Source organism: Sarcophilus harrisii, chromosome 2 (assembly GCF_902635505.1).
Source record: "Sarcophilus harrisii chromosome 2, mSarHar1.11, whole genome shotgun sequence".
Lineage (NCBI taxonomy): Eukaryota > Metazoa > Chordata > Mammalia > Dasyuromorphia > Dasyuridae > Sarcophilus > Sarcophilus harrisii.
The window spans coordinates 247644103-247669106 of record NC_045427.1 but is presented as its reverse complement, the minus strand read 5'-3'; the positions used below and the strand labels follow the sequence as shown (position 1 = coordinate 247669106).

At 42.9% G+C, this 25004-nt stretch overlaps 1 protein-coding gene across 11 annotated transcripts in view; it reads right to left on the bottom strand.

Moving 5' to 3' along the window:
- The window catches only part of GRIN1 (glutamate ionotropic receptor NMDA type subunit 1), a 38328-nt gene extending 14003 nt beyond the window's left edge, over positions 1-24325 (bottom strand). For 5 of the 11 annotated variants that reach the window (XM_003757543.3, XM_031951892.1, XM_003757546.3 and 2 more), the window contains exons 1-9: positions 23194-23451; positions 17695-17829; positions 13357-13533; positions 9572-9634; positions 8552-8652; positions 4706-4827; positions 4272-4446; positions 712-856; positions 536-619 (exon numbers count right to left, since the gene is read on the bottom strand). In XM_003757543.3, coding sequence (XP_003757591.1) covers positions 536-619; positions 712-856; positions 4272-4446; positions 4706-4827; positions 8552-8652; positions 9572-9634; positions 13357-13533; positions 17695-17829; positions 23194-23451 — 1260 coding nt within the window. Of the gene's footprint in view, positions 1-535; positions 620-711; positions 857-4271; positions 4447-4705; positions 4828-8551; positions 8653-9571; positions 9635-13356; positions 13534-17694; positions 17830-23193; positions 23780-24070 lie in introns of those variants that run through there. The other 6 variants (XM_003757544.3, XM_003757545.3, XM_031951893.1 and 3 more) reach the window with 4 other exon arrangements.
- Positions 24326-25004: the final 679 nt, after the last annotated feature.

Below are 25004 nucleotides of genomic sequence, written 5' to 3'. Positions count from 1 at the left end.
CTCTTCATCTTACTCTGTCTCTCTCTATCTGTCCCTCTGTCTCTGTATTTTGCTGTCTCTTACTGTCTCTCTCTTTCACTATTTCTCACTCTGTCTCTCTTTGTCTTTCTGTCCTGTTGCTCTGTCTCTCCATATCTCTGTATCTCTCTCTGTCTCTCACTGTCTCTTTCACTATCTCTCACTGTCTCTCTCTCACTCTGTTTTTGTCTCTGTTTCTCTATGTCTCTCTGTCTCTTCATCTCTCTGTCTCTCCATCTCTATCTCTGTGTCTCTGTCTCTCTTTGTCTCTCTCTGTCTCTGTCTTTCTCTGTCTCTTTCTATCTCTGTCTTTCTCTATCTCTTTCTCTCTGTCTCTGTCTGTCTTCTCACTTGGCCCTATTTCACTGTCTCTCCCTATATTTCTGTCTCCTCAATTCCCTGTTTTCTCATCTACTTTCCTGAATGATTTACCTGGTTGTTAAGTCTCATTGGCTAAGGAGGTGGGATCAATTCTCTTGCCAATGGTACATCACATTTTTTTCTATGTCAGCCTTACCTTTAATCTGGTTGACATTTCATATCCTTCTGGTTTCTCAGTCTCCCCACCTGGCCAAATGATCTTTCGGTCATTAGGTAGGACCTGAAAAGTGGGACAGAAGTCAAGAGAGACCCCAGTCATTATCCTGAGACCTTCAGGCTAAGCCACTTGGCCCTATTCATCGCCTCACTTACATGGCTTCCATTGAAAATCCCTACTTGCACCAACTTTCGGTTCTGCAGGTTCATGATGCTGTAATTGGCAAACTTCCTGTCCCCATCTTCATTGAATTCCACTCGGCCAGTCACACCTTCTGAGTACTTAGAAGACATCAGCACCCTGAGAGATAGGGATAAATGGGAGAGATTGATTTCGTCCCAATCCTTGTCCTGGCACTTTGGAATCCCCACAGGACTCAGAGCACACTAAGAGGAGAAACTCACTCATTATAATCTTCAATCCACACCCTTTCCCCATCCATCATTCCAGTCTAAATTTAAGCTTTGAATAAATGTCATAAAACCTCAGTGCCAGAGTTATCCCTTATACAATGAGAGAATTAAAGGCATGGCACCTCCACAATTTGGAAAATCAATGCAAAATATTTTGGCCCTCTCTTGGCACCAGAGGTGGTCTGATTTCTTTCTTTGTCTTTTATGGAGTTTTTATAGTACCTTATTTATATTTTGGGCAAAAGGCAATGGGGGTTACACATAATTTCTGAAATGGGATTTTATCTCAGGTCCCTCTAACTCCAGTGCTGGAGCTCTATCCATTATCATTTAGCTGCCTCTTTATTTTATTATAAAATTTGAGTTGGTATTATACAATACTATACATATATTTTGTGCATTTTTGAGTTTTTAAACTTTTTCTGTATCATGTCCTAGTCTTCATGTGTCATCTGCAACTTCTACAAAACATCCCCAAAGTTCCTATTTAATTTCTTATGCTAACTCACAACATATGGAAATGGTGATGGGGAAAGTCACAATGTAGAAGGGATAACTATCTCTATTTGTGTGTGTATGTGTACTTGTGTCTCCATCTCCATTTCCAATTCCCCTACTGTTGGAGGTGTGGGGTATGGAGGGGTGAGGGGGAGTAGAAGGAGTGCGAAGCCTGTTTTGCCCAGCCTTACATAAAGGCATTTGATCGCCCTTTTTGTAGTGGAAACTGAGTGGATGTCCATCAACTAGGGAATGGCTGAATAAGTTATGATATATGAATGTAATGAAATATTATTGTTCTATAAGAAATGATCAGCAGGATGATTTCAGGAAAGACTGGAGAGACTTCCGTGAACTGATGCTAAGCGGAGTAGAACCAAGAAAACATTGTACAAGGCAACAAGATTATACGATGATCAATTCTGATGGACATGGCTCTTTGTTAAAATGAGGTAATTCAAGCCAATTCCAATAGATTTGTAATGGAGAGAGCCATCTGCATCCAGAAAGAGGACAACGGGAACTAAATGTGATTCACAAAGTATTTTCACCCTTTTTGTTGTTTGCATGCTCTTTTTTTTCCTTTCTTATTTTTTCCCTTTTTGATCTGATTTTTCTTGTGCAGCATGATAAAAGTGGAAATATGTTTAGAGGAATTGCACATGTTTAACCTATATTGGATTACTTGCTGTCTAGAGGAAGGGGGTAAAGAGAAAGGAGGGAGAAAAATTTGAAACACAAGATTTTGCAAGGGTGAATGTTGAAAATTCTCTTTTCATGTATTTTGAAAATAAAACCTATTATTTAAAAAAAAGACATTTGCTCATCAATTTTATACCTAGAGCTGACCTTTTGGCCCCTCTAGTCTGGAATTCTGTTTCTGATGAGCATAATAGATTTAGATCTGGAAAGGAACTTGAGCCATTTAATCCAATCAACTCATTTTATAAATAAGGAAATTGAGACCTGAAGAAGTTAAAATGGCTTGCCTAAAGTCACATAATTGGTAAGTGGAAAAACAAGGTCCGCTCCAGCAATGGGGTTAGGTTTGGAAAGGGCTATGACAATCCCTTGCAGATGTCACCACATAGGACAGAAGTGTCCTCAAATGCCCAGATCTCCCATCTAATTTTCTATAGACTTGTCATTTAGGAATTCAGTAAGACATCCTATGGTGCCTGTTCCCCAGCCTATCCTAGAAATCTCTTTCAGGAATCCTATAGTTGTAATTTCTGGGATCTAGTGAGCAGGATTGTGACTACTCTTTTTCATTTTGATGATTTTATAGACATTAATCCTATTCTCTTTTCATAATCCCAGAATAGTCTCCAAGTCTTTAGAATGTCCTTAGAGAACTCTATAACATCTGCTGCTCAATCTCCTTGTATAAGATTTCAGCCTTTATAGAGAAGTAGATTGGGATTCACTATACATTTCTTTTCTTGAAGTTTAGCATGGTGTTAAGCAGCTGAAGGAAACTTCCTGGTGGTGGTGGTGGTGACGCTGATAGTCATAGGGAGAGATGGTGAAGATTATGTTGCTCAAGATAAGACTGTGATGATGAAGTTCATGAAGTTAATGATAATAAAGGTGAAGGTGATGGTAATGAAGAAGACTATGGTACAATGGAGAGAGAGAAAGAGAGAGGGATGGAGGGAGACAAAGAGGGCTCAGCCTTTGGAGGCAGAAGTTATGGGTTCAAATTCTGCCTCTACTACTTACTACTTAGGTGACATTGGGCAAAACACTTTCACTTTTTTAAGCCCCAGTTTCCTCATCTGGATGTGGACTTAGAGAACCTGGGTTCATTCCTACTTCTGATGGTTTCTGTATGATCTTGGAAAATGTACTTAACCTCACTGAGCCTCAATTTCCTCCTGTGTAAAATGTGAGAGTTGGATGAGATGGTCTCTCCCAGCACTAGGTCTGTGATGCTGAGAGAGTGATGATGAAAGTAATGATGGTGGTAATAGTGATGAATTGACTGTGATCTGAATAATCATAGATTGAGAATAGCAAGAAACCTTCATTTTACAGATAAATTAAATGAAGCTGGTAATAGGTGTAGTAATTAAGCACAGGTCTTTCTGTTCCAAAGTCAGTGCTCTTTAACCTGTACCAAAGGGCCATCTAAGTGGCACAGAGATCAGGGGCCAGAGTCAGGAACTAAGCATCCTTAATTTAGCCTCAGACATTAGCTGTGTGATTCTGGGCAAGTCACTTAACCCTGTTTGCCTGATCTATAGTTTCTCTCATCTACAAAAAGTGCTGGAGAAGGAAATGACAAATCACTCCAATAATTTTTGCCAAGAAAGTCCCAAATGGGGTATAAAGAGCTGCAGTAAACTGAAATGACAACAACAAAAACCTGTACCAAGATATTGAGAATGGTGGTGATGATGGCCACATATATATGATAGTGATTCTGAACATGATTATGGAGATACTGACAGCACTAAATTCTACTATCCCATGATATGCTGTTGATTTTGGTGGAAATGATGACAAAGATGATGGTGATGATGGAGACAATAAACATAGAGGTTTAATTCTTGCCTTTGACACTGACCATGTGACCATAGGAATATCACTTAATTTCTAGGAGCTTCAACTATAAAATAGAGGATTAATAATTTTTGTTCTACTTACCTTGAAGGGTTGTGTAGGAAAGCATTTTATACTGTAAACTGTAAATACTTTAGAAAGGGGAAGAAAGATTAAAGAAAGGGCTGTTATTAGGGTTCAGATGTCTCTCTGGGGGTGGGGTATGTCTACCCTCTCTCCATCTTCATTCTTCCACTTACCTTTTAAAGAGGGGCCCAGTCTTCCAGATGTTGGTATTGCCAACACAGCCACGGGGGGGATCAGTGATATTCTCTTTTTCAAAAAGCTCATGCACAGCTTGGGCTACTACACCCACAGCATCACTGATGTGTGCAGATTCATTCTTTCCATTTATCAGCTGGAGACCAATAATACCTGGGAAAATCCACATAAGAAATATGACTGATAGACCCAGAAATATCCTACCGATCCCCAAGCAGGTTTAAAACTGATTGTCTGTCATTCAGAGACCCATCCAACCCTTCCCCCTGATCCAGAATGGGCCCCAAATTGGTAACAGTCCAGAGCCCATGCCCATGGATAAGACCACCCCAATGATCCTGTTGCCCATGCCAGTAGTAACCACTGATGAAGCTCCCACAGACAGATGCTCCTGGGAATATCCAATACGTACCATCAGGGGCGTAGCGGAGAGCATTCCCTGAGATCTCCCGCTCGCCTACAAGCCACACGTACCCAGAGCCTGTCATGTTCAGCATTGCGGCTGCCCGGTACACAGTAGCAGCATCATCCTCGCTGCAGGACAGATGTGGGGGGGGTGACGAGAGCCAGGGCTCCCTGCCCTAGGCCCTTTCCCCAATTCCTGCCTCCATTCCTTTGGCCTAAATTACTCTAACAACAATGCAGTTGCAAAGCTACATGCAGGGGTGGTATTTAACATTTAAAAAAAAATTTCATAGATATTTTAAAAAATCCTTATAATTAAAATAACCCTGAATTTGGATTATAAGGTTTCCTTTAGAGAAAAAAGAATCAAGATATAGTAGAAAGAATACTATAAATGGAGTTGGAAAGCTAGGTTTAATTCTAAGTTCTGAAATTTATTTGCTATGACCATGGACAAACCATTCAGTTTCTCTAAGATTAAGTTTTTGCATCTGTAAAATGGAATTTATAATACTTATACTGGTTATCTCTCAAGAATTTTGTGAGGAAAGTGCTTCATAAACTTTAAAGCACATATATGTATATATGTATATAAATGCATGGATATACTCACATACATTATCCAGAACATTTAGTTTTACATTGTCTCCCTATCATAGACCCTCAACGTGTCCACTTAGACACCTTTCCTACTCACTATTCCCTACCTCTACTCTATTCCCAACACACACACACACACACACACACACACACACACACACACACAGAGTTTCCATTTCTTTCATCTCAGACAAAAGTCAAGTCCCTGGGACCAGAAAGGCTCTTGTGCTAAAGCCCAAGGAAAAAACAATTGACAATCTCTCTCATGCTTTAGTTAAATGTTCTGGAGTCCAATTTTTTTTTTAAGAAAAGAATGTTATCTCAATGAGGATTTTCATCACATGAAAGTGTATTCGGATGTTGCATGGGGACAACAGATTCTCTTGACAAAAAGTCCTATTCCATTGTTCTTATTCAAGGCAGAATTTTTTTCTTGGACAATCAGAACATTAAGTTTTACAAGAAATACAGAATTATGTTAGTGACAGAATTATGGGACCTTTGATGAGCCCTTCTCTGCCAGACTTTCTCAGACAGTCTAGAGGCATTATTGAATACCTACCGTACAGCTGGTATCATAGTAGACATTATGTATGTACATGCAAATGCATGTGTTTGAAAGAATAAAAGAAACATTAAACATAGTTCCTGCCTTGGGTACTTGCTGGGCAGATAGGATAGCCTCATATCACTAAGACGGATAGAAAACATTAGTAATGTCAGAATCTAGCTGTCCCAAATCCAAGAAGGAATTAAAAAATTGGGCTGGGGTCATGCCTAGGGCAGATTAAGGGCATACTAGGTGAGGGGGTATGGACAGGATGGGAAGGGTAGTGTGGGAAGGCAGAAATATGTCCAGATTAGGATGGGGTATACTTGTAGGGTCCTGGAGTTTTTCATGCCCTGATGGGAAACAGATATAGGGAAGAGGTGAGGGCACTGTTAGGGGATCTTTCCTAGCACTTTTTTAAATGAAAAATTGACATAAGTATGGAAGGACGATATAGAAGTAATGGCATGAAAATCCAAAAGTCTGCAGCCTCGTGGGCTTACCCAATGGTGCCTCTTGCCCATCCAGGATCTTGCCACCCATGTTGAGGATGAAGAGCCATTTGAGGGAAGATAGGGAAACTTTTGATGAAATCTTTCAGTCTTATAGACACTAGATACTGATAAAGTCATTGAATTAAGAACTGGAAGGGGATTAGGAGATGAGCTAATCCAACTCTCTCATTTGATAGATAAGAAAACTAAGGCACTGAAAACTAGAAAAACAGCCAGAAGGTACACTGGGGTGGGCAGGTGTACCAACAAGGAATTAATAACAGAGCAAGGATCTGAAACAATATCCTTTTACTCCAAATCTGCAATTTCCACTGGAATGTATTTACCATTATTGTCATCATGATGGGAAACAGATCTCAGAAAGTCATAAGGTCAGGGTTTGCCTAACAGAGGGCTGTAATGCTTTAGGAGGGAGGACAGGTTGCCTTCTATTTTCTTTTGGCAATCACCTAGTCCCACCCCCTTATTTGACAGAAGAGGAGGGACAGGCAAAACAGGCAGCTGCCTATCATACAATCTTGGATGCTTTTAATATAACTTTTTATAGCACTTTATATAACTTTTTATATAGCACTATAGATTTTTTTAAACTAAAATTTCAACTTTATTTAGCCCATGTGTTCAGTTCAGTGGAAATCCTTAAATTGCTACATAAAAATACTTTTTATATTCTATGTATATAGTTTAAAGTAAGGGAATCCCTTTCTCCCTAGAATATGGATTAAATTAGGTTGCATGTGCTACAATGTAAGCCAGAAGCCTTTAGTAGACAGTGATACCCAATGAATGTGATCTTCCATGAGGATGCAATCTTGCCTTGTCCCAGCTGTCATAGGACATAGCTTCCTTGCTACCTTGTGAGATCTTTGAAGGTAGGGAGGGGCTGCTACAATCTTATTAAATCATTAAACATTCCTTAGTAACTAGCACCCAGGTGTTGGTTGATAAAGTTAAAACTGAAGTGCTTTTCTTCTCTTCTCCCCTTAAATATTCAAACAGGGAAGTTTTGGGAGAACCGAATAGGGGCTGCATAGTGGCAGAACACTAAGAACAGGTCCAGGGAAGTATGAGGAAGTGACAAAATCAGGGGCAAAACTCATGTTCATGTGCTTAACTTCCCTTTTCACAGTTTCTTCATCTTCCAAATTCTGGCATTGTTTGTTAAGGCTCCTTTCATCTCTAACTCTCTGAGAGTCTATGGAATATTGCTGTAACTTCTTCTACTTAACTAGCAAGAAAAGCAAAACAAACCTAATCTTCAGAGTATCCTACTACTTACATTTCTCCTTTGACAGGAGAAGTGCTTACTTTTTTTTTTTTTTTTTTTTTTGGTCTATCTCTAAAACATCTGTGGTCCTGATATACTAACTAGTACCATAGGGGAGAAAAAGTGGATTAAAAAAATGAAGCTATCTAAAAAGTTAGAAGAGGAATGACTCAAAGGTGGTTAATGATGTTTTGTCTCAAAATGAATTAGTTTAAATATAATTATTAATAATGTTTAGCTGGATGCATTGATGTAAAACTTTTTTTTAATAAATTTTTTTTAAGAAAAAAAAAGAATGTTGGACTTAGAGTCAAGACACCTAGATTTGAATACTGGCTAATACTTTCTAAAAAGTGACAACTTTTGTGAGCTTTACTTTCCCTTTGTGCGAAATGGGGATAATGCTTGTACTTCCACTTCAAGGATTGTTGAAATAAAAGTGCTTTTTTAAGTCTCAAGGAACTATATAAATATTATTTTATTCCTAATTCCAACTCAGTCTTATAAGTCCTATGTTTCATCAATTTGTAAAACTTTGTCAAAGGCCTTGTGAAAGCTGAAATGTATTACTTTGTCTTCTAGATGAATTTTGTTATTTATTTTCTAGGTCAGTAAGATAGTTTCTTGGGAGTTTGATTGGTATAGCACTAAATAAATAGATTAGTTTAGGTAGTATTGTCATCTTTATTAGATTGAGAGCACTTAATATTTTTCCAATTGTTTAGATCTGACTATTTGTGTGGAAAATGTTTTGTATTTTTGCTCATATAATGTATTACTTTCTCTAGGAACTTTGTAGCATGAAGGGTGTGTGTGTGTGTGTGTGTGTGTGTGTGTGTGTGTGTGAAGAGGAATACAACCCTGACGTCTCATGATGGGTTCTAAGTGCAGGTGAGAAAATACCCTTGCCATCTGACTTACCTGGCTGAGAGGATGATGACTCGGGCCTCCAGCTCTTGCGCTTCTTTCAATAACGCTGTCACATTCTTGGTCCCAGGTTCAAACTGCAGCACCTTCTCTGCCTGTGATTATGAACCGGAGTGTTAGGGAGCTGCTGGGTAGAATACAGGCGCCTCTCGGGCGCAATGGGGCCGCAGCCACCAGTAACCCCAAACGGCAATTCAGGTTAACTAAAGCTGTTGCCGTTTCCTCCTGTATTTCCTCTCCTTTTCCACTCACTCCTTCTCCGTTCCTTCTCTCTTTGCTTGGCTCCCTTGATCTTGCTCTCTCTCTCTCGCTCGCTCTCTTTCTCTCTCTCTCTCTCTCTCTCTCTCTCTCTCTCTCTCTCTCTCTCTCTCTTTCGCTCTCGCTCTCTTTTTCGCTCTCCTTCGCTCTCAAACTCTCTCGCGCTCTCTCTTTCTCTCCTTTTTGCACTGTGCATGCAAACTGAAGTGGACCGAGACTCAGAAAGAGGCGTGCAGCGGACAGGTAACAGAAAAAAGGCTTTCGGAATGCAACCGGGAACTCAGACGGGGGCGTCTTTTCCAGAACCGCGGGAAATCCGCAAAGGCCCCGATTTAGGCAGTGGCCAGCAGGAGCAGCCCCGTCCCCAGGTGACCAGGTAGGGGGTGGCTCCCTCCCGGGTTTCAAAAAGGAAACCCTGGCGGGTCCCAACGGTTCACATGCATTTCCCAGAGAGAGCTCGTCCTCCTCCTCCTCCTGCTGACTGTCTTCTCTCTTTCTTTCTTTCTCTCGCTCTCTCTCGCTCTCGCTCTCTCGCTCGCTCGCTCTGTCTCCTCAAACAAAACTACAGCTCGGCACCGCCACGTGCGCCCATGTTGCCAGCACCAGCCTGCCTCGACTTTAGTTATTCCTTGCTTGGTTAAAGCCCTCTCGCCCGAAGGCGGAGGCGGACGCCTGAGGGCTGGTGTCTGTGACTCTCACAGGCACTTCAGTGACTACCTAGGTCGGTGGGCGGCGTGCACGTCCATGCAAAGATACCTTGGGTCCTCGCTTGTTGTCATAGGAAAGTTGGTCGAGGTTTTCATAGTTCCTTTTTTTACTCTGATGGATAATGTGCACAGAGAAAATATGCAGACACAGAAGAAGATTATAAACAGCTGAAAATGACGAGCACTAAAGCAAATCCAACATCACCGCCTCTCCACGGTCTGCATGAGGGCCACGTAGCCATGGAGCTTGCAAACACCATATTTCCCCTGGGAGAGTCGGGACAGGGCGGAGTGGGGACCAAGAGAGGGGGCGATGGTGCTGGAGGGACAGCTCCTGCCAAAGGAGCTGGAGATTATGAAATAACTCATACCTTGGGGGAAGAAAAGTGTGTTGGCATTTGGATACTGCTTCCCTCCCCCTACCCATATGTCACCCAATCTGTATCCCTGTGCATCCCCAATTCCATCCCATCCATGTCCAACACTGTGTCACTATATATCCTGATCCATAGTCTGCCATCTGCAACCCAGTCTATCCTGGTTCATGTCCCCTTCTGGGTTCCTCCTGTCTGGGAGTACTGTGTCATGTTGCAAACATATACATGGGGGTTGAGAACTCCTCCTTTTCCCCAGTGAACACAACTTAATATTGGACATGCTTGATTATCCCTCTATCTTTACTGTAGGAGATGGTTCTTGGATTGAATTGGTCTAAATTCTCAGGTAATATGTGGAGGTCTTGGGCAGAGATCCTAACTTTCATATTCACAAAAATAAGAAGAATATATATATATATATATATATATATATATATACATATACATACACATATATACATCCACATATACATCACTAAGATTCTGGATAATCAGGAGAATAACTTCGGGGAGAAAAGGAAACTCCATCTCATTACACCTCTCTAAGTGGCTATGATGGATTGGGCTGTGAAGCTGATGCAGTGCCAGGCAGAACAGACAAAAGTGTGTGGTTGGGGCCTTCACACTGCCCAGAGCAAACAAACCCTTCTCTGGCTGGCATCAGACTTTCCTGAGAATATGCATCCTTCCCAACAGCAGCCATTCCCCTCACCCGACTTTGCTACCAATTCACTGCTAACCTCTAGAACTACTCTCTCTGGGCAGAACCTTAAGGACAGAGGTACTTGGTGTTCATGTGAGAGGGGACTTGAGAAAGATCCTGGTTGTACATCATGTCATGTACACCACATGAGTCAGGAACATTTCCTCCCTCTCCCCTCAAAAAAACCCCTACTTCCCTTGTAATCTGTGACTCTTCCTCAAAAAATCTGCACAGTATGGAAAAACATGTAGCTTGGATCTTGGACAAAAAGTGTAAGGGACAAACTTAAAAGTTACAGGACCTTCACAAATCTTGCCAAGGGTTACAAATCCACTATGAATTTGCCATGGGTTGTGTTCGTAGCCTGTAGCAATTCTGAGGAACAATGATCTTTGGCTCACTCCTTAATCATTAAAGTGAGATAGCCTGGGATTCATCCTCATACTCTATTTTTCTCATCTCTAATATCTGAGGCTTGGCAAGCAGGACCTAGGTCTTCTTTGGGGTCCTTCCTTCTGTAATTTTATAATTCCAAATCTGTTTTCTCTGTCTTTCTATACACCCTCCCTCTGGGACCTCAAACTGTTTTTCACTTCTTCCTCTGAGACGATTTTTAGTATCTATTGTAAGAGTCTTGTATCTATTCTAAGGATTAGAATTCTGATGTAAATACATTATAGGTTGTATGAGAGTTAGGGAATCACAGAAGTGTCAGTTCTCTAGAAAAAACCTTAGAAAATAGCTAGTCTTAGTTCTTAGCACAGTGCCTGATGACACATGGTAGGCATTTAATTTTTTTTTGTATTATGCTGTATTATCTCTTTCATTTTGCAGATGCATAAACTGAAGCTCAGAGAAGGGATATATTTTAAGATCACATACCCATTATGTTAGAGGCAGAGCCAAGACTAGGATTCAGGATATCTGCATCTCAGTCCAGGACTCTGTCCATTGTACCGCCTTGCTTCTCAAAATAAATAAAACTTAGCATCACCTAGAAATGTAGCAACACCTCCTCCAGATCTTTCCTCCTCCTCCCATCTATTTAAAAATATTTTTAAAAGGACAATTCCAACATTGATTCCTGGGGGATCCACTATTTACATAAGACTTGGCCCCGACCTCAGAAGCCATCAGGAGATATCCCTAACTCCAGCAAACCCAACCTCATGACTTCTCTGTCATCCTAGGAAGGATACCAACCTCCAAGAATCTATAAAATAGGTCAAAATTTGGAGAGAGCGACAAAGTCTTCCCCGTTACCCAGGGCCCCCAGACCCAGAATCTCCTCTCTTCCTGTTTCTCTTAACATTAACTCTGAACTGGCAAACACCCTAATTGAGCCCAAGGGTTGCCTTGAGCGCAGACACAGGACAGGATGGGAATATGTGTGGGATGAGTCTTTGGCTTTCCTCTTAAACAAGGGAAGCAATGGAGCATTCAAAAATTTGGTTCATGACTAAGGTTGATGGTCATGAATCAAAGGAACTGAAGTCATGGTAGAGGGTGAGAGGGCTTGATTGGAAAGCATGAATATCAGCACCTCTGAAGGAAAAGGAGACTAAATGCTCCAGTCCTCAGATCCCAGCACTGGTGGTGGGAAAGATATAGGGAGGGTACAAGAAAGGGAAGATGAGAATAGAGAAGCTGGAGAGAACACAGAGGGAAAGGCAGGACTCTGGGAGGATGGGGAGACACTTCAATCTCTTTTCCATCTGTGCTTAGGGCAATTCTCCAAGCAGGCCCAAGGAGAGCTGGAGAAGTAAGACTTAGAAAGGGAGAATCAGGCATCTGGGAAAAGAGAGAGAGAGAGAAAAGGGCTGGAACCTGGGCCCCTATCCCAGAGAGATTGTATCTGGTGGCCATTCTCAGGAATGGGATATCTGGGACCCTCTGAGATGTGTTTTGATTGGGTTCTGAGAAGGATGAGACCTGGAGATTATAGAAACTGGGAGGGTTTAAGAGCTTCAAAGTTCATGCCCCCCAAAAGACTTCCCATTCACAGGCTTGGGATGAGGTGAATAATAGGATAATTGACTTAGAGCTTGAAGAGACTCAGAGGTCCACTAGCCTAAAGTTCTGATTTTACCAAGAAGGAAATTGATTTTTATGGAGGTTTAAGTGATTGGCTCAAGGTCACACAATCAGTAAACATCAGAGGAGGGGTTTTGAACCCAGAGCCTCTGACTCCAAAGTGCTCTTTCTAACATACCATGCTACTTCCCAAGCATCCAGATGAGTTCTCTAAAGGAAAAAATAGAACTAAAGACTTGCCCATTGGCTCGCCCTCAGGATTGGCAACTGTACTCAAAGGGACTCCAGTGGACTGACCTATGCCTACTTCCTAGGCACCTGGCCCAGGGAGATGTGTTAGTAAGCACAGGGACAGTTCCAGGGCAGGGGACTCCATGCCAGGGCGCAGAGGGGAGCAGCCCTGCTTGGAGCTCCCCATACCCAGCCCCAGGGGCTCCTGGAGGCAGGGGCAGGGTGGTGTTTGCAGAACTCCAGGTTATGTGACCCTTTGTCAGTAGGGATGACACGTGGGAGATTTCGACTATGGCAAAGCACGTGAAATGAACCAAGTACAGATTGGGTTGGGCGCTCGTCAGACATGGTGATGCCAGCCATGGCACAATGGAAAGAGAAGGGTGTTTTACACACAGGAGCTACAGACACTGCGGCCCTGCCCCAGGCGGCCTCTGCCCTCTGCTCCTCGCCTCAGCCGCCTCCCTCAACCACCCCTGTCCCCCTCACCTTGGACTCCCGTTCCTCCAGGAGGGTTTCTAGGCGTTTTTGGGCTGCCCGGCCCTCGTGGTCGTCACTGACAATGAGGATGATGTGGTTCCAGCTGTAGACACGCATCATTTCAAACCAGACATTTGATTGGTGGGAGTATGGAGGCACAGTCCGGAGGAAGCTCAAGTGGATGCTCTGTAGGAGGCACAGGAGAGAACTGAGGGGGACAGAAACTGGTGTGTGTGTGTGTGTGTGTGTGTGTGTGTGTGTGTGTGTGTGTATAGCAGGGGCTCAGGAGCACAGAGTTCAGGACCATTTGTAGGTCAAAGGGACAAGGGGCCAGAGTTCTATAATCTGGGGCTGTGGAGGCCAGGAAGAGACAGAGTTCGGGTGCCTGAGTGGTGAGAGGTTGGGGAGAGCAGAGGCTTGAGGGCAATTGGGATTATAGGGGGTTGAAACTGAGCAAAGGGTACCTAGTTGGGATGGAGGAGGGGGAGTCAATTGGAAACTCAGAGGGCAGACATTTTCACCCAGATCCTCCCATTCTCCCCAATTCATGCCACCACTGGCCAGGCTAACACTTACCGGTCTAAGAGACTGGGCATTGTGCCAGCCATGGGATCCCTCTTGGCATCCATTCTGTCGCTATTCTCCCTATCCCCATATCTTTTGTTTCCCACCCACCTTAGAATCTTTAGCTAGAAAGTCCCTCAAAGGCCATCCAGCCAAACTTTAACCTTACACTAAATTGCTTATTTATAGCATCCTTGTCAAATGATGATTGAACCTTTGCTCAAATATTTCAAGTGATGGAGTACCAAGGTAGCCCATTCTAGTTTCAAACAGCTCTTTTTGTAAAGCCTCATTTATTTTGAGTCAATATCTGTCTCCCTGTAACTTTTGCCTATTGGTCCTGGGTTCTGATCTTTGGGAAAACAGAACAAGTCTGGTCTTTTCTACAGGACAACTCTTTAGATATTTAAAGACTGCAATTATATCTCCTTGCTGTTTTTCTTCTCTGGGTTAAACATTCCAAATCCCTTCACTATATGCTTTGGTCCCCATGTGATTTGATTTCAAGTCCTCTCATCATACTTATCGCCCTCCTTGAGAAATGCTCAAATTCATCAATGTACCTTCTAAAATCTTAATCCCTAAACTAGCACTGTGCTAGTGCTCCAGATGTAGCACTGTGGGACGATGACTTCCTTCATTTTGGTAATTGCATTTCTTTTAATGTAGCCTAAGATTATATTAGTTATTGTGTCATGCTGTTAACTGATACCAAGCAAACAGTTTACTAAAATTCCCATGTCTTTTTCACATGACCTACTGTTTACTTACTCCTTTATTTTATACTTGCGTGGATGATTTTTTAAAAATTAAAATGTTTATCATTCCAAGTTCTTGAGTTCATTTTGAAACTTGGGGGTACAATATACTGGTCTAAGCAATGAGAGAGGCTGTGTGTATGTGGTTACTATATTCTGTGGCATAAGGAATAGGGAAAAAGTTTCTTCTTAATATAACTTCTACCTACCTACCTATGTGCATCCCCCTTTTGGCTTATAGCAAAAAGAAAAAAAACCCAAACCCCCCCCCAAAAAAATTGTCTTCAAATATCTGCTCATTAAGACATTAAAGTTGTCCCATTGTAACATGAGTTTAATATGAAGGGCTCCCAATTCTCTCTCTCTCTCTCTCTCTCTCTCTCTCTCTCTCTCTCTCTCTCTCTCTCTCACAATGCTGGCTTTCCTCATCCTTTGCTGACATGGTCACTGTTGCCACCCTCACTGGACCTCCATGCATATGTTTATCTCTGCCTATGCTGATGGAGGCATGGGAAAATCATTCCTTTCTGTTTCAGTCAAGACAAGACTGGAATTTGTCAAAAGGCACTTTCACTAAGAAATGACAAAATCAGTTTCCAGCTGCACCTACCCATACCTATCATCAACTGGACAACAAATAGCCTCAACAACCATAAAATCAAAGAAATCAGTGAGCTTTCCAGAATCCAGTTCTCTGATCCAAACCTAGCAAAAACTTTTCACAGATTGTCTCAGCTGTAGTTTTTAGTCTTTAGTTCTTTCTTCTATCTCAGCCCTTTCCGAGGGTATCTAGACTTGAAGTATTGAGTATTGAGCATCTGTCCTATTTAGCTTCTCCATTGGTCCTTTTCTCCCTAGGTCAGGGGCTGGGTTCTGAGACTACTAAATTGATTCAATTGCCAAGATGTTTTTGCAGTCAAAGTAAAAACATATTATAGATGATTTCATTGGAATCTGGGGCAGACAGTCCCCTTTTTTTTTTTTAGCACATTTTCCCCTATACTAACTGAAGGGCATAGAGTTCATTTAGAAGATTTTCCTTCCTTTCTGAGTTTTGTAAGATGAAAAGACTGTTCTCTCTGTGCCTATTTTTTTTCCCATTCTGTGATTTTTCAGGACTGAGGAACTCCTGGAGAGAGTGCCTGAGGGACACTCCTTGATCCAGGGATGTACTCCACCTGGGCATCCAGTTCTTGTAGCTCCCAGAGGCATCTGTTTGATTTAGGGATTGTGTTTGTCATGGTGCTTAACCACTTCAATGTCCTGTAAATGATCCATGAGCAGAATGAAGGATTTTCCCAAGATATGCATTCATAGTTTTCAAATGATGGTAGTGAAGGGAACTGGGTGAGAGGGGGATTCTATAGAGCCCAAATATGAAAGAACTCTCTTCATCCAGAACCATCTCCCAGGGAATGGATCTTGGAGGAATCACTTTTCATCTCAAGGACTCAGTTTCTCCATCTGTACAATGAGGGAGTTAGTTTAATGTCTTATCTCTAAGGTCCCCTTTAGGCTGAAGTTCACTTTGTTTTCATTGGTCCTTCAACGCAGTGGGTGCTTTCCTACCTCCAAATCTATAACGCCTCTCTCTATACTTTCTACCTACTTAAATTCTTATTTTAAAAATCCTAGTTCACATTTCCGGGCCCCTCTTCCTCGAAAAGCCCCCTGACAGGCCCAGGTCATAATGTTCTTTGTCTACTCAATTCCCTGAAGGCTGCTAGATTGAAGCATTTGCTGGCAACTGATCTAGAGAAATCTTGAATTACTTATCTTTTCTTGTGCTTGGTCAGTCTTCAGGGTATGGGACTGCCTCCCACTGTCTTTGTCTCCCCAGCATAAAGAATAGTAAGCATTCAATAAACATGTGTTGATTGATTAATGAGGGAAGGAGTGCAATCAGTTCATTCCTCACTGTGTAAAGTGTATTTACTTGGTTCTGAAGCTGCCTTCTTTTTTGTTCTAACATTAACTCCCTGGAATTTGGTGGGGGTGGGAATGGGGGTGGTGGAAAGGTGTTTCCACTCTGCCCCAGCTAGTCCAATCCTGAGGTGAGGCTGTACTTTAACACTCCTTTGTGTAATCTCAGAGAGAACTGCTGGCCCTTCAGTAGAGCAACACTGGAGTAAAGTCAGTGGTTCTCAAAGTATGGTCTAGAGAATCCTGGGGATCTCTGAAATCCTTTTAGAGGGTCTACAAATTCAAAAATAGTTTTTATTTCCAATATGGTAAATGTCTATAAATATAACCCAGATAAACAAAAACGCTTTGGGGAGATCCTCAATAATTTTTAATAGGATAAAGATAACTGAAAACAAAAGTTTGAGAACCATTGGTCTAGGGGATGATAGAGGCAGAGAAAGATCATTAAAGCATCTTCTATGAGGTGTCTTGAGTAGATAAATTGTGATATTTGGTTATATAACATGGCAACTTTGCTAACAAACTTGTTTCCTTCAAGTCAATTGGGAAAGCAGATAGGAATTGGCTTCCCCTTCCTAGAAGAGGAAAAAATTCTGACCCAACCATCATCTAGGGCAAGAGGTGTGAAGAAGGCACTGAGCATCAGGTATGATTTCTTGGCTATCCTAATTGCTGGCTTTGGGCTGAAAAACCTTGGAAATAACCCTTGTGTCATCTTGGAAATCCTGGGCAGTCTAGTGGGCTATTTATTGCCAACCTTAGACTAGGATACTCTCCCCATCCTCTGATTCCTCCCAGGATCAAGCCTAGGGAAACAGTCTGGGCCCACATCCATGTGGAGGCTGGAAGAGCTGGTGGTGCCTCGGGACCACTAGTTCTTGGGTTCCTCCTTTATACCACCACTCACCTACTGCCCATTCTCAGACCCGATTTTCTTCCTCTCTTGCTCACTTCTGGCCCCCAGATTCCTTGAGGCCTGAGGTTATCAGTCAGGTGTCTCAAGCCACAGAACTGCCCATAGGTCAGTTCTACCCCAGTCTGACACACAATGCAGGGCAGAGTGCTGACCAGGGCATGGAGGGGCACATGCGGGAGTTACCTTGTCAGAGTAGATGGACATGCGGGTGGTGAGCCCCAGGACGGGGATGCGGTAGAAGCCGGCTGTGTAGGAGACGGGGGTTGGAGTGAAGTGGTCGTTGGGGGTAGGTGGGTGACTAACTAAGATTGCGTAGACCTGTGGACATAGGATATGAGGTCAGTGGAGGATGTGGGTCTGGGGGGGGCACCAGGCATGCCAGCCAGCACTGCCTGTGAGCCCCCCCTCCCACCATATTGGCTGATGACAAACGGAGACCGAGGCTAGCAAGCAGAAGTCGAGTCCACTGATGTCAGAGAATGTAGAAACTAGGGCTGAGGGAAATAAGAAAAATCAGAGGAGGTTGCCCAAAGTTGGAGGACCACACACACACACACACACACACCATCATCAAACAATATCTACATATGGACACATCTACCTTGTATGCATACATTTCCCAAACATACATATAATCACATACAGAGACCCCCTCATCCTTACCCTGGTCTCCTGCATGGTATACAATTACATACAGACACATGTAATAATAATGATAATGATAGCTGGCATTTATATAATCTGTTAACATTCCCAAAGTGTTTTATATACAATATTTCATTAGAACCTCATTATTATAACACTGACTATAAAGCCCCCTCTGAGACCATTAGTGGAAAATGACAGCGCCCACCATGAACAGAGCCTTAGCTAAGATTCAGAGAAGTAGAGGAAAGAGATAATAAACTAACAGTATCAGCCTCAATACTCATCATTGTGGCCCTTCAGATATACCCGCCTGCTTTGGCCATACTGTTGTTGAGGCACTCAAGAGATGCAGAAACTGGGCAGTGGAGGGCATTTGAGAAAGTTGGGGGCCCAGAAGGTATTTTTTTTTTTTAAGGATCTGATAGATAGTTCTGGAGAGGAAGCTCAGACCTTCAGGGAAAGGGGTGTTTCCCTGTTTCTTGTTATAAGGTCTGACTCAGAGCCTGCCCACCCTGAGGAAGGCGTAGGAGTGAGAATACAGAGCTGAAAAGAAAAGGGTACAGATCAAATTCCCAGAATAGCTTTGAAATCCTCCTCCACCTCCTTTCTTTCCCCATCCAATTGTGAGAACTTAATGGTTGAAGGGAACACAAAGGGACCACCCTGGGTGAGGAGAGCCAATTTCTAGCCCCTGACCTCTTCCTGGGAGTGTTGTTCAACTCCAGGCTGATTTTCCATAAATATGAGATCAAGATATCCCTGGAGTTTCCCCAAAGTGGTAAATACTAGTTGATGGAACAAATAGTACCCAGTAGTGGAAACCTTCTCCAAAGGCTCTGAGTGTCCCAGTAGACCACAGCAATATAAAAAAATAAGAATCTTGGATATTTCAGCAAGGGATAGAAAAGGCCTAATTTGTCATAGGATCATAGATTCAGAGCTTTAAGGGATCTTCTAGGTCATCTAGTTTAGAGGGAGCTGGTGGCTTCATGGATAGGGAGCTGAGTATAGAGTCAGGAAGACTTGAATTCAAAACTGGCCTCTCAGATAGTTACTAGCTATGTGATCCTGGCAAGTCATTTAACCCTCTGTCTGCTTAAGATTCTTCAACTACAAAATGGGAATAATGATAGTACCTAATATAGCACACTGTGACAAAGTAGGTTTATGCCAGGAATGCAGGGCTGGTTCAATATCAGGAAAGCTATCAGTATAATTGACCATATCAATAACCAAACTAACAGAAATTGTATGAGTATCTGTATTGCTACAGAAAAAACATTTGACAAAATACAACATCCATTCCTACTTTTAAAAAATGCTAGAGAGCATAGGAATAATTGGAGTTTTCCTTAAAATGATAAGTAGCATCTATCTAAAAATACCAGCAAGCTTTATATGTAATGGGGATAAACTAGAAGCATTCTCAAATAAGATCAGAAGTAGAACAAGGTTGCCCATTATCACCACTACTATGCCATATTGTACTAGAAATATTAGCTTTAGCAGTAAGAGAAGAAAAAGAAGTAGGTAATGAGGAAACAAAATTACCACTCTTTGCAGATGATATGATGGTATACTTAGAGAATCAACTAAAAACTACTAGAAACAATAACTTTAGCAAAGTCACAGGATATAAAATAAATCCACATAAATCATTGGCATTTCTATATGTTACCAAGAAAGTCCAGTAGCAGAAGATAGAGAAATCTCACTTAAAATAACTGTAGATAATATAAAATATTTGGGAGTTTACCTGCTGAGACAAAGCCAGGAACTATATGGACACAATTACAAAACACTTTTCACATAAATAAAGTTAGATCTAAATAATAGCATCTAGTAATACTTAGAAAAATGTTTGGCACAGTGTCTAGTACATAATTGGTGTTGGATAAATGTTTATTCCCTTCATAGTCCAAATCTTTCATTTTTATAGATAAGAAACCAGATGAATTCCACAAATTAGTAAATAACAGAACCAGAATTCAGACATCAACAAAAGACTGATGTCAAAAATACCACAGTGCTCTTTCCATGACACCAGATTACCTCTTAAATCTTGGGGATGGAGTCTGTGTGTTTGGGGACAGAAGAATCTCACAGAGAGGAGAAGCAGAATTTATAAATCTCCCTAGGCTTATTGAACTGGTCTATACTGGTCCCTACCCCCTTATATCAACATTCCAAGACAGCGATGTTGGTGAAACAAATCACTGATTACAGACGAGGTCTCATAAATGAGCCCCAGGGAGCTAAACCTTCAGTCTGGCTGTGAGAAGGATGATAAATAGACTGTGGATCTGATTTCTGAAAACACTTTTTGTTCTATGTACCTTTATACTGTTCCCCCTCCACCCCCCCCCCCCAATCCCTTTGCATTATGATCTGGTAAGTGGTAATTTGGAGACAGATTTAAACCTCTCTTTTCTCCTCATTCCTCCCCCACAAGAAGCACTGCCATAGGGAACAGCTGTTCCCTGCTGGGTGCCTCTGTCTATTCTTCAACCTCCACAATCTCTGACAGGACAATATTGCTTCACATCCCCTCACCTCCTACTGCTTGGATTTGGCTCTGTGTCAGCTTGGGCGAGTGGTCTTGGGAGGAGACCGAGAGCAAGAAGTACCCCCTGCTACATGAATGGATTTTCTGGAGAGAGGATCATTGAGTATAACCTGGCACATAGACAGAGAGCTAAGGTGATTCTAGGGGAGTGGCCTCAGAATATAGTAGGCGGAACCTATGGTGGACTGGAAGCTGGGAAATATTTCATTATTTCATCATTAGGACCTTGACATGGACAGTTCCTGAATTAGATACACAGTGCTTAGGACACTACGCGTTGTATGTGTAGGCACTTGTGCCTTAGTGTTTCTATCTCTGAGTATGTCTCTCTGTCTCTGTGTCTCACTGTCTCTTACATAAAGGGCTGCATTGCGGGTAATCTTGGCTTTGTTGGAATTCAAAAGGAAGCTGAGCTCCAGGGGAGGGACAACTTCAGAAAGACACAAGAGAAGCTATGTTAACCTACCCTTCCCCTTACTGTGTATACCTCCTCCCTATGTACACCATACACACACACACACACACACACACACACAGGAGTATAACCTCTATGTATACTTCATATATTTGTATATATACAAATGTCTATATGCATTTGTGTATATACAACACACACACATATATGTATATGTATATGTAAGTGTGTATATATATATATAGTATGTATGTTTGTGTGTGATGTGTATATGTACCATACACAAAAGAATATACCTCACACACCTGTGACATTCCCATGCTCACGTACTGTGAGCACATGTGAATATTACGTAAATAATTCACACAAACCCATGTAGAACTACACATATACCCTGCCCCTATGTATAACAGTTATATATATATATATATATATATATATATATATATATATATATATATATATATAATGGCAACATAGAAAGGCAACCATTTTCTCTTCCTATGTAGATACTAATATTATGATGTATGGAGAGAAGAGAATGAGAAATGAGAGAGGCAGAGAAAGATTTGAAGGAATTAAAAGATAAAACAAAAAAGCACAGTGATGGCCTCAGGTCCTCTCCTAAAGCTCTGTTCTGTGAGTACATGATTGCTGTTCATGCATTCACATCCAACACACACTAATACACAAAAATCTCTCTCTCTCTCTCTCTCTCTCTCTCTCTCTCTCTCTCTCTCCCATTTCCATCTTTCCTCTCTATCTCTTTCTGTCTGTCTGTCTGATCTTTCCATCTTTCCTCTCTGTCTCTCTGAATCTCTCTCTGTTTCACTGTCTCTGCCTTTCCCCCTCTCCCTTTCTCTCTTCTTTCTCTCCTCTTTCCCTCACTCTCCTGCTTGTTGTGTATACCTCTCTTTTTCTCCCATTCTCTCCTCTCTCTACCTTTATCTACCTCTCTCTCCCTCGCTCCTTTCTTCCTTATTCTCTTGCTCTCCACGTTCCTGCCCTGTTTCTCATTCTCTCCCTCCTTTCCTTCCTTCCTTCCTTCCTCCTCTCTTCTTTTTCATCTCCCCCCTTCTCTTCCTCTTCTTCTTCCTTCTTGTCTTCCTCCTCCTCTTCTCCCTTCTCTCTCTCTGTTTCTCTCTGTGTGTCTCTGTTTCTCTCTCTCTCTCTCTCTCTCTCTCTCTTTCTCTTTCTCTCTCTCTCTCATTCTCTGTCTGTCTGTCTCTGTTTCTCTCTCTGTCTCTCACACACACGAAATTCCTCAGTGCATACCAGATGTCTGCTCTGGCTTCTCTGAGAACTAATGGGGACAGCAACATAATTAGTCAGATATTCAACCTAGGGACAAAGGTGTGGAGGGAGGGAATAAATGGATTGTTGAATGGACAGGTGACTGACTGTATTAGAGTCCTCTATAAAAAGACATTTTTTTTTCTGACATGAGATTGAGGAAATCTGGGGATAAATGGAATGATCATTGACAAAATGTGGGATCTGAAGAAGCCAGGGTCAAGGGAGTAAGGGCATGATAGGAGACAGGAGGAGAGAAGGGGGGGGGAAGAGATGAAGAAGTAGGAGGATGAACAGGAAAAAAAGGAATTGTAGGGGGTTGTAGAGAGGGCAGAGATGAGAGGGTGTAATAAGGTGGATGATGGGTTGAAAAAAGAATGATGGAATAGAGAGAATGATGAAGATGGAAGGAACGGTTTAAGCTGGAGTGGAAGAAAAGAAGGATAATGGAGAAGAAGGAGGGATGGAGAAAAAGATGTGAGGGATGGGATGTGAGGGATGAAGATGATGGAAGAAAGTATAGTGAAGCCAAGAAGGGAAGAGAATATAGAAGGGAGATGGGTTGGGATGGGAGAAAAGGGAATGAGGAGAGGAAGAAAGAGAGGAAAGAGACAGGGATTAAGGAGGACGTTGAAGACGATGAAATGGCAGAGCATGACAAATGATGGTTAGGGATTGTGCATGATGGTTATGAATGATGTGAAAGAGGGGAAAAGGGTTTGAGGACTAGGGCTAGAGCCCCAGAGGAGGGGGAGGGTACCTGGCTGGAGATGAGGTCTTCACACACAGACAAGGCCATCTGGATGGCATTGGGCTTGTGGGTAACCGAGGTAGCATTGAGCTGTATCTTCCAGGATCCATGCCGTTTGTTGGCCTGGTTCACAGCCTCGCGAAACATCTGTTCATGTTTTCGGGTGCTCAGAACTGCGCCAATGTTAACGATCTTGGGGTCGCAGGCAGCGCGGGCGAAGGAACAAGAGAAGAGCAGGGCGAGCAACAGTAGACGCATCGTGCTCATGGGCCCCAACCTGGGCCCCGGGGTGTCAGCAGCTCCGCACCTGCATGCCCCTGGGCATTCCCAGCTGTGCGCCCCTGGCGCGCTCTACTCCCAGCTCCCCACGCTGTCCGAGGTTCTGAAGTGACGACTGTGAGCTATACGGCAGGGGGGCCCGGGGACCCGCAGCGTCTTGTAGGAAACGGGTAAGTGGAGAGAATTGAGGGGACCCAGCGGCAGCAGATCTGGTCCTGACGCTATGGCTTTTTGCCGCAGCTCGTGCTGCGGGGCTAGCGGGGATGCGCCTGCGGAGCTAGAGAGAGCGAGAGAGAGAACGACCCCCCCCCCAGCCCCTCCTCGCTTGCCACCCCCGCCTCCCCAAACCTTCCTTCTCCCAAACCCAACCCCAGCACACACCAGAGTGTGTGCGCGCGTGCTCGTGTGCGCGGATGCGAGCGACTGTGAACGAGTGCTAGTGACACGTAGAATGGTGTTCGGGTCTCCAGCCCATTGAATGTGGAGCAGGGAGATTGGGGGTGGGGGTGATGATAAAGGTGCCTGGAGAACGGGTTTCCCTACCTCGCGTCCTGGTTCTTCCCGCCCCGCCCCCCACTCGCATCCCCGACCATGTGTCACTGCCTACCAGTTTAGGTCACTTCATGGCTGGTCTGGGTGATAGTTGATCACAGACGGGAAAATGTCTGTTCTGTGTGGACTTTTTGGATGAAGATTCCAGCAGTTCTCATGTTCTTGAACCTTCCTCACCTCCGCAGAAAGCTTTACTGGCCCACCATGGGATCTCAGTCTTCCCACTTGTGAGCTTTAGGAGAGAACAGAGAAGGGAGGAGAAGCTGAAGTCGTTTCTCTTCTAACAGCTCTGGTTCACTTAAGGAAGAATCAGGGAAGGGATCAAAGGCTTCACAATGAGCCAGACTATTACAGTCAGGGTGACTCTCTTAAAGGGATAAGGATAGGAGACTGGGTAACACTCATCTCAAATAGAAGAAAAAAGAGAGGGGCTGAATTTACAGTAGAAGAGATTGAGGTTAGACATTAGGAAGAACTTCCAAATGATAAGGCACATGACAGGAAACCAGGGCTCTTTAATCTATAATTTCTTCTTGCCTCTGTAATTGAACACACACACCCTTTCCCTTTTCAGTCCCTCTACCAGTCTAAAGATTCTTTTCCCTTTCCCTCTTCTCCATATCACATAACCTAGGAATAATAAGGAAAATGGGATTCCTTTTCCTAAACCATATCCTATCTTTGTATTCCCATTCTCCCATTACCACCTGTCTCCTTTTTTACCCTTTTGCTCTTTCCCAGGCTCCTATACTCCCAGTTTCTATGCCCTATTGCCTTGACCCTATTCCCTATCCCCTAAAATCTCCTTCCTTGTCCCCCTCCCCCATGGTGGGAGATTTGGCACTCTGCCTCTACTGGTGACATCACTGTTTCCATGGCAACTGAAGATTCTCTTGGCCTAGCAAAAAAAAAACCCAAACTGGGACAAAGGAGGGACCTCACTCCAATGCTCCTTGAAAGGGTGGTCATGGGAAGTCGGTGTGGGTGGA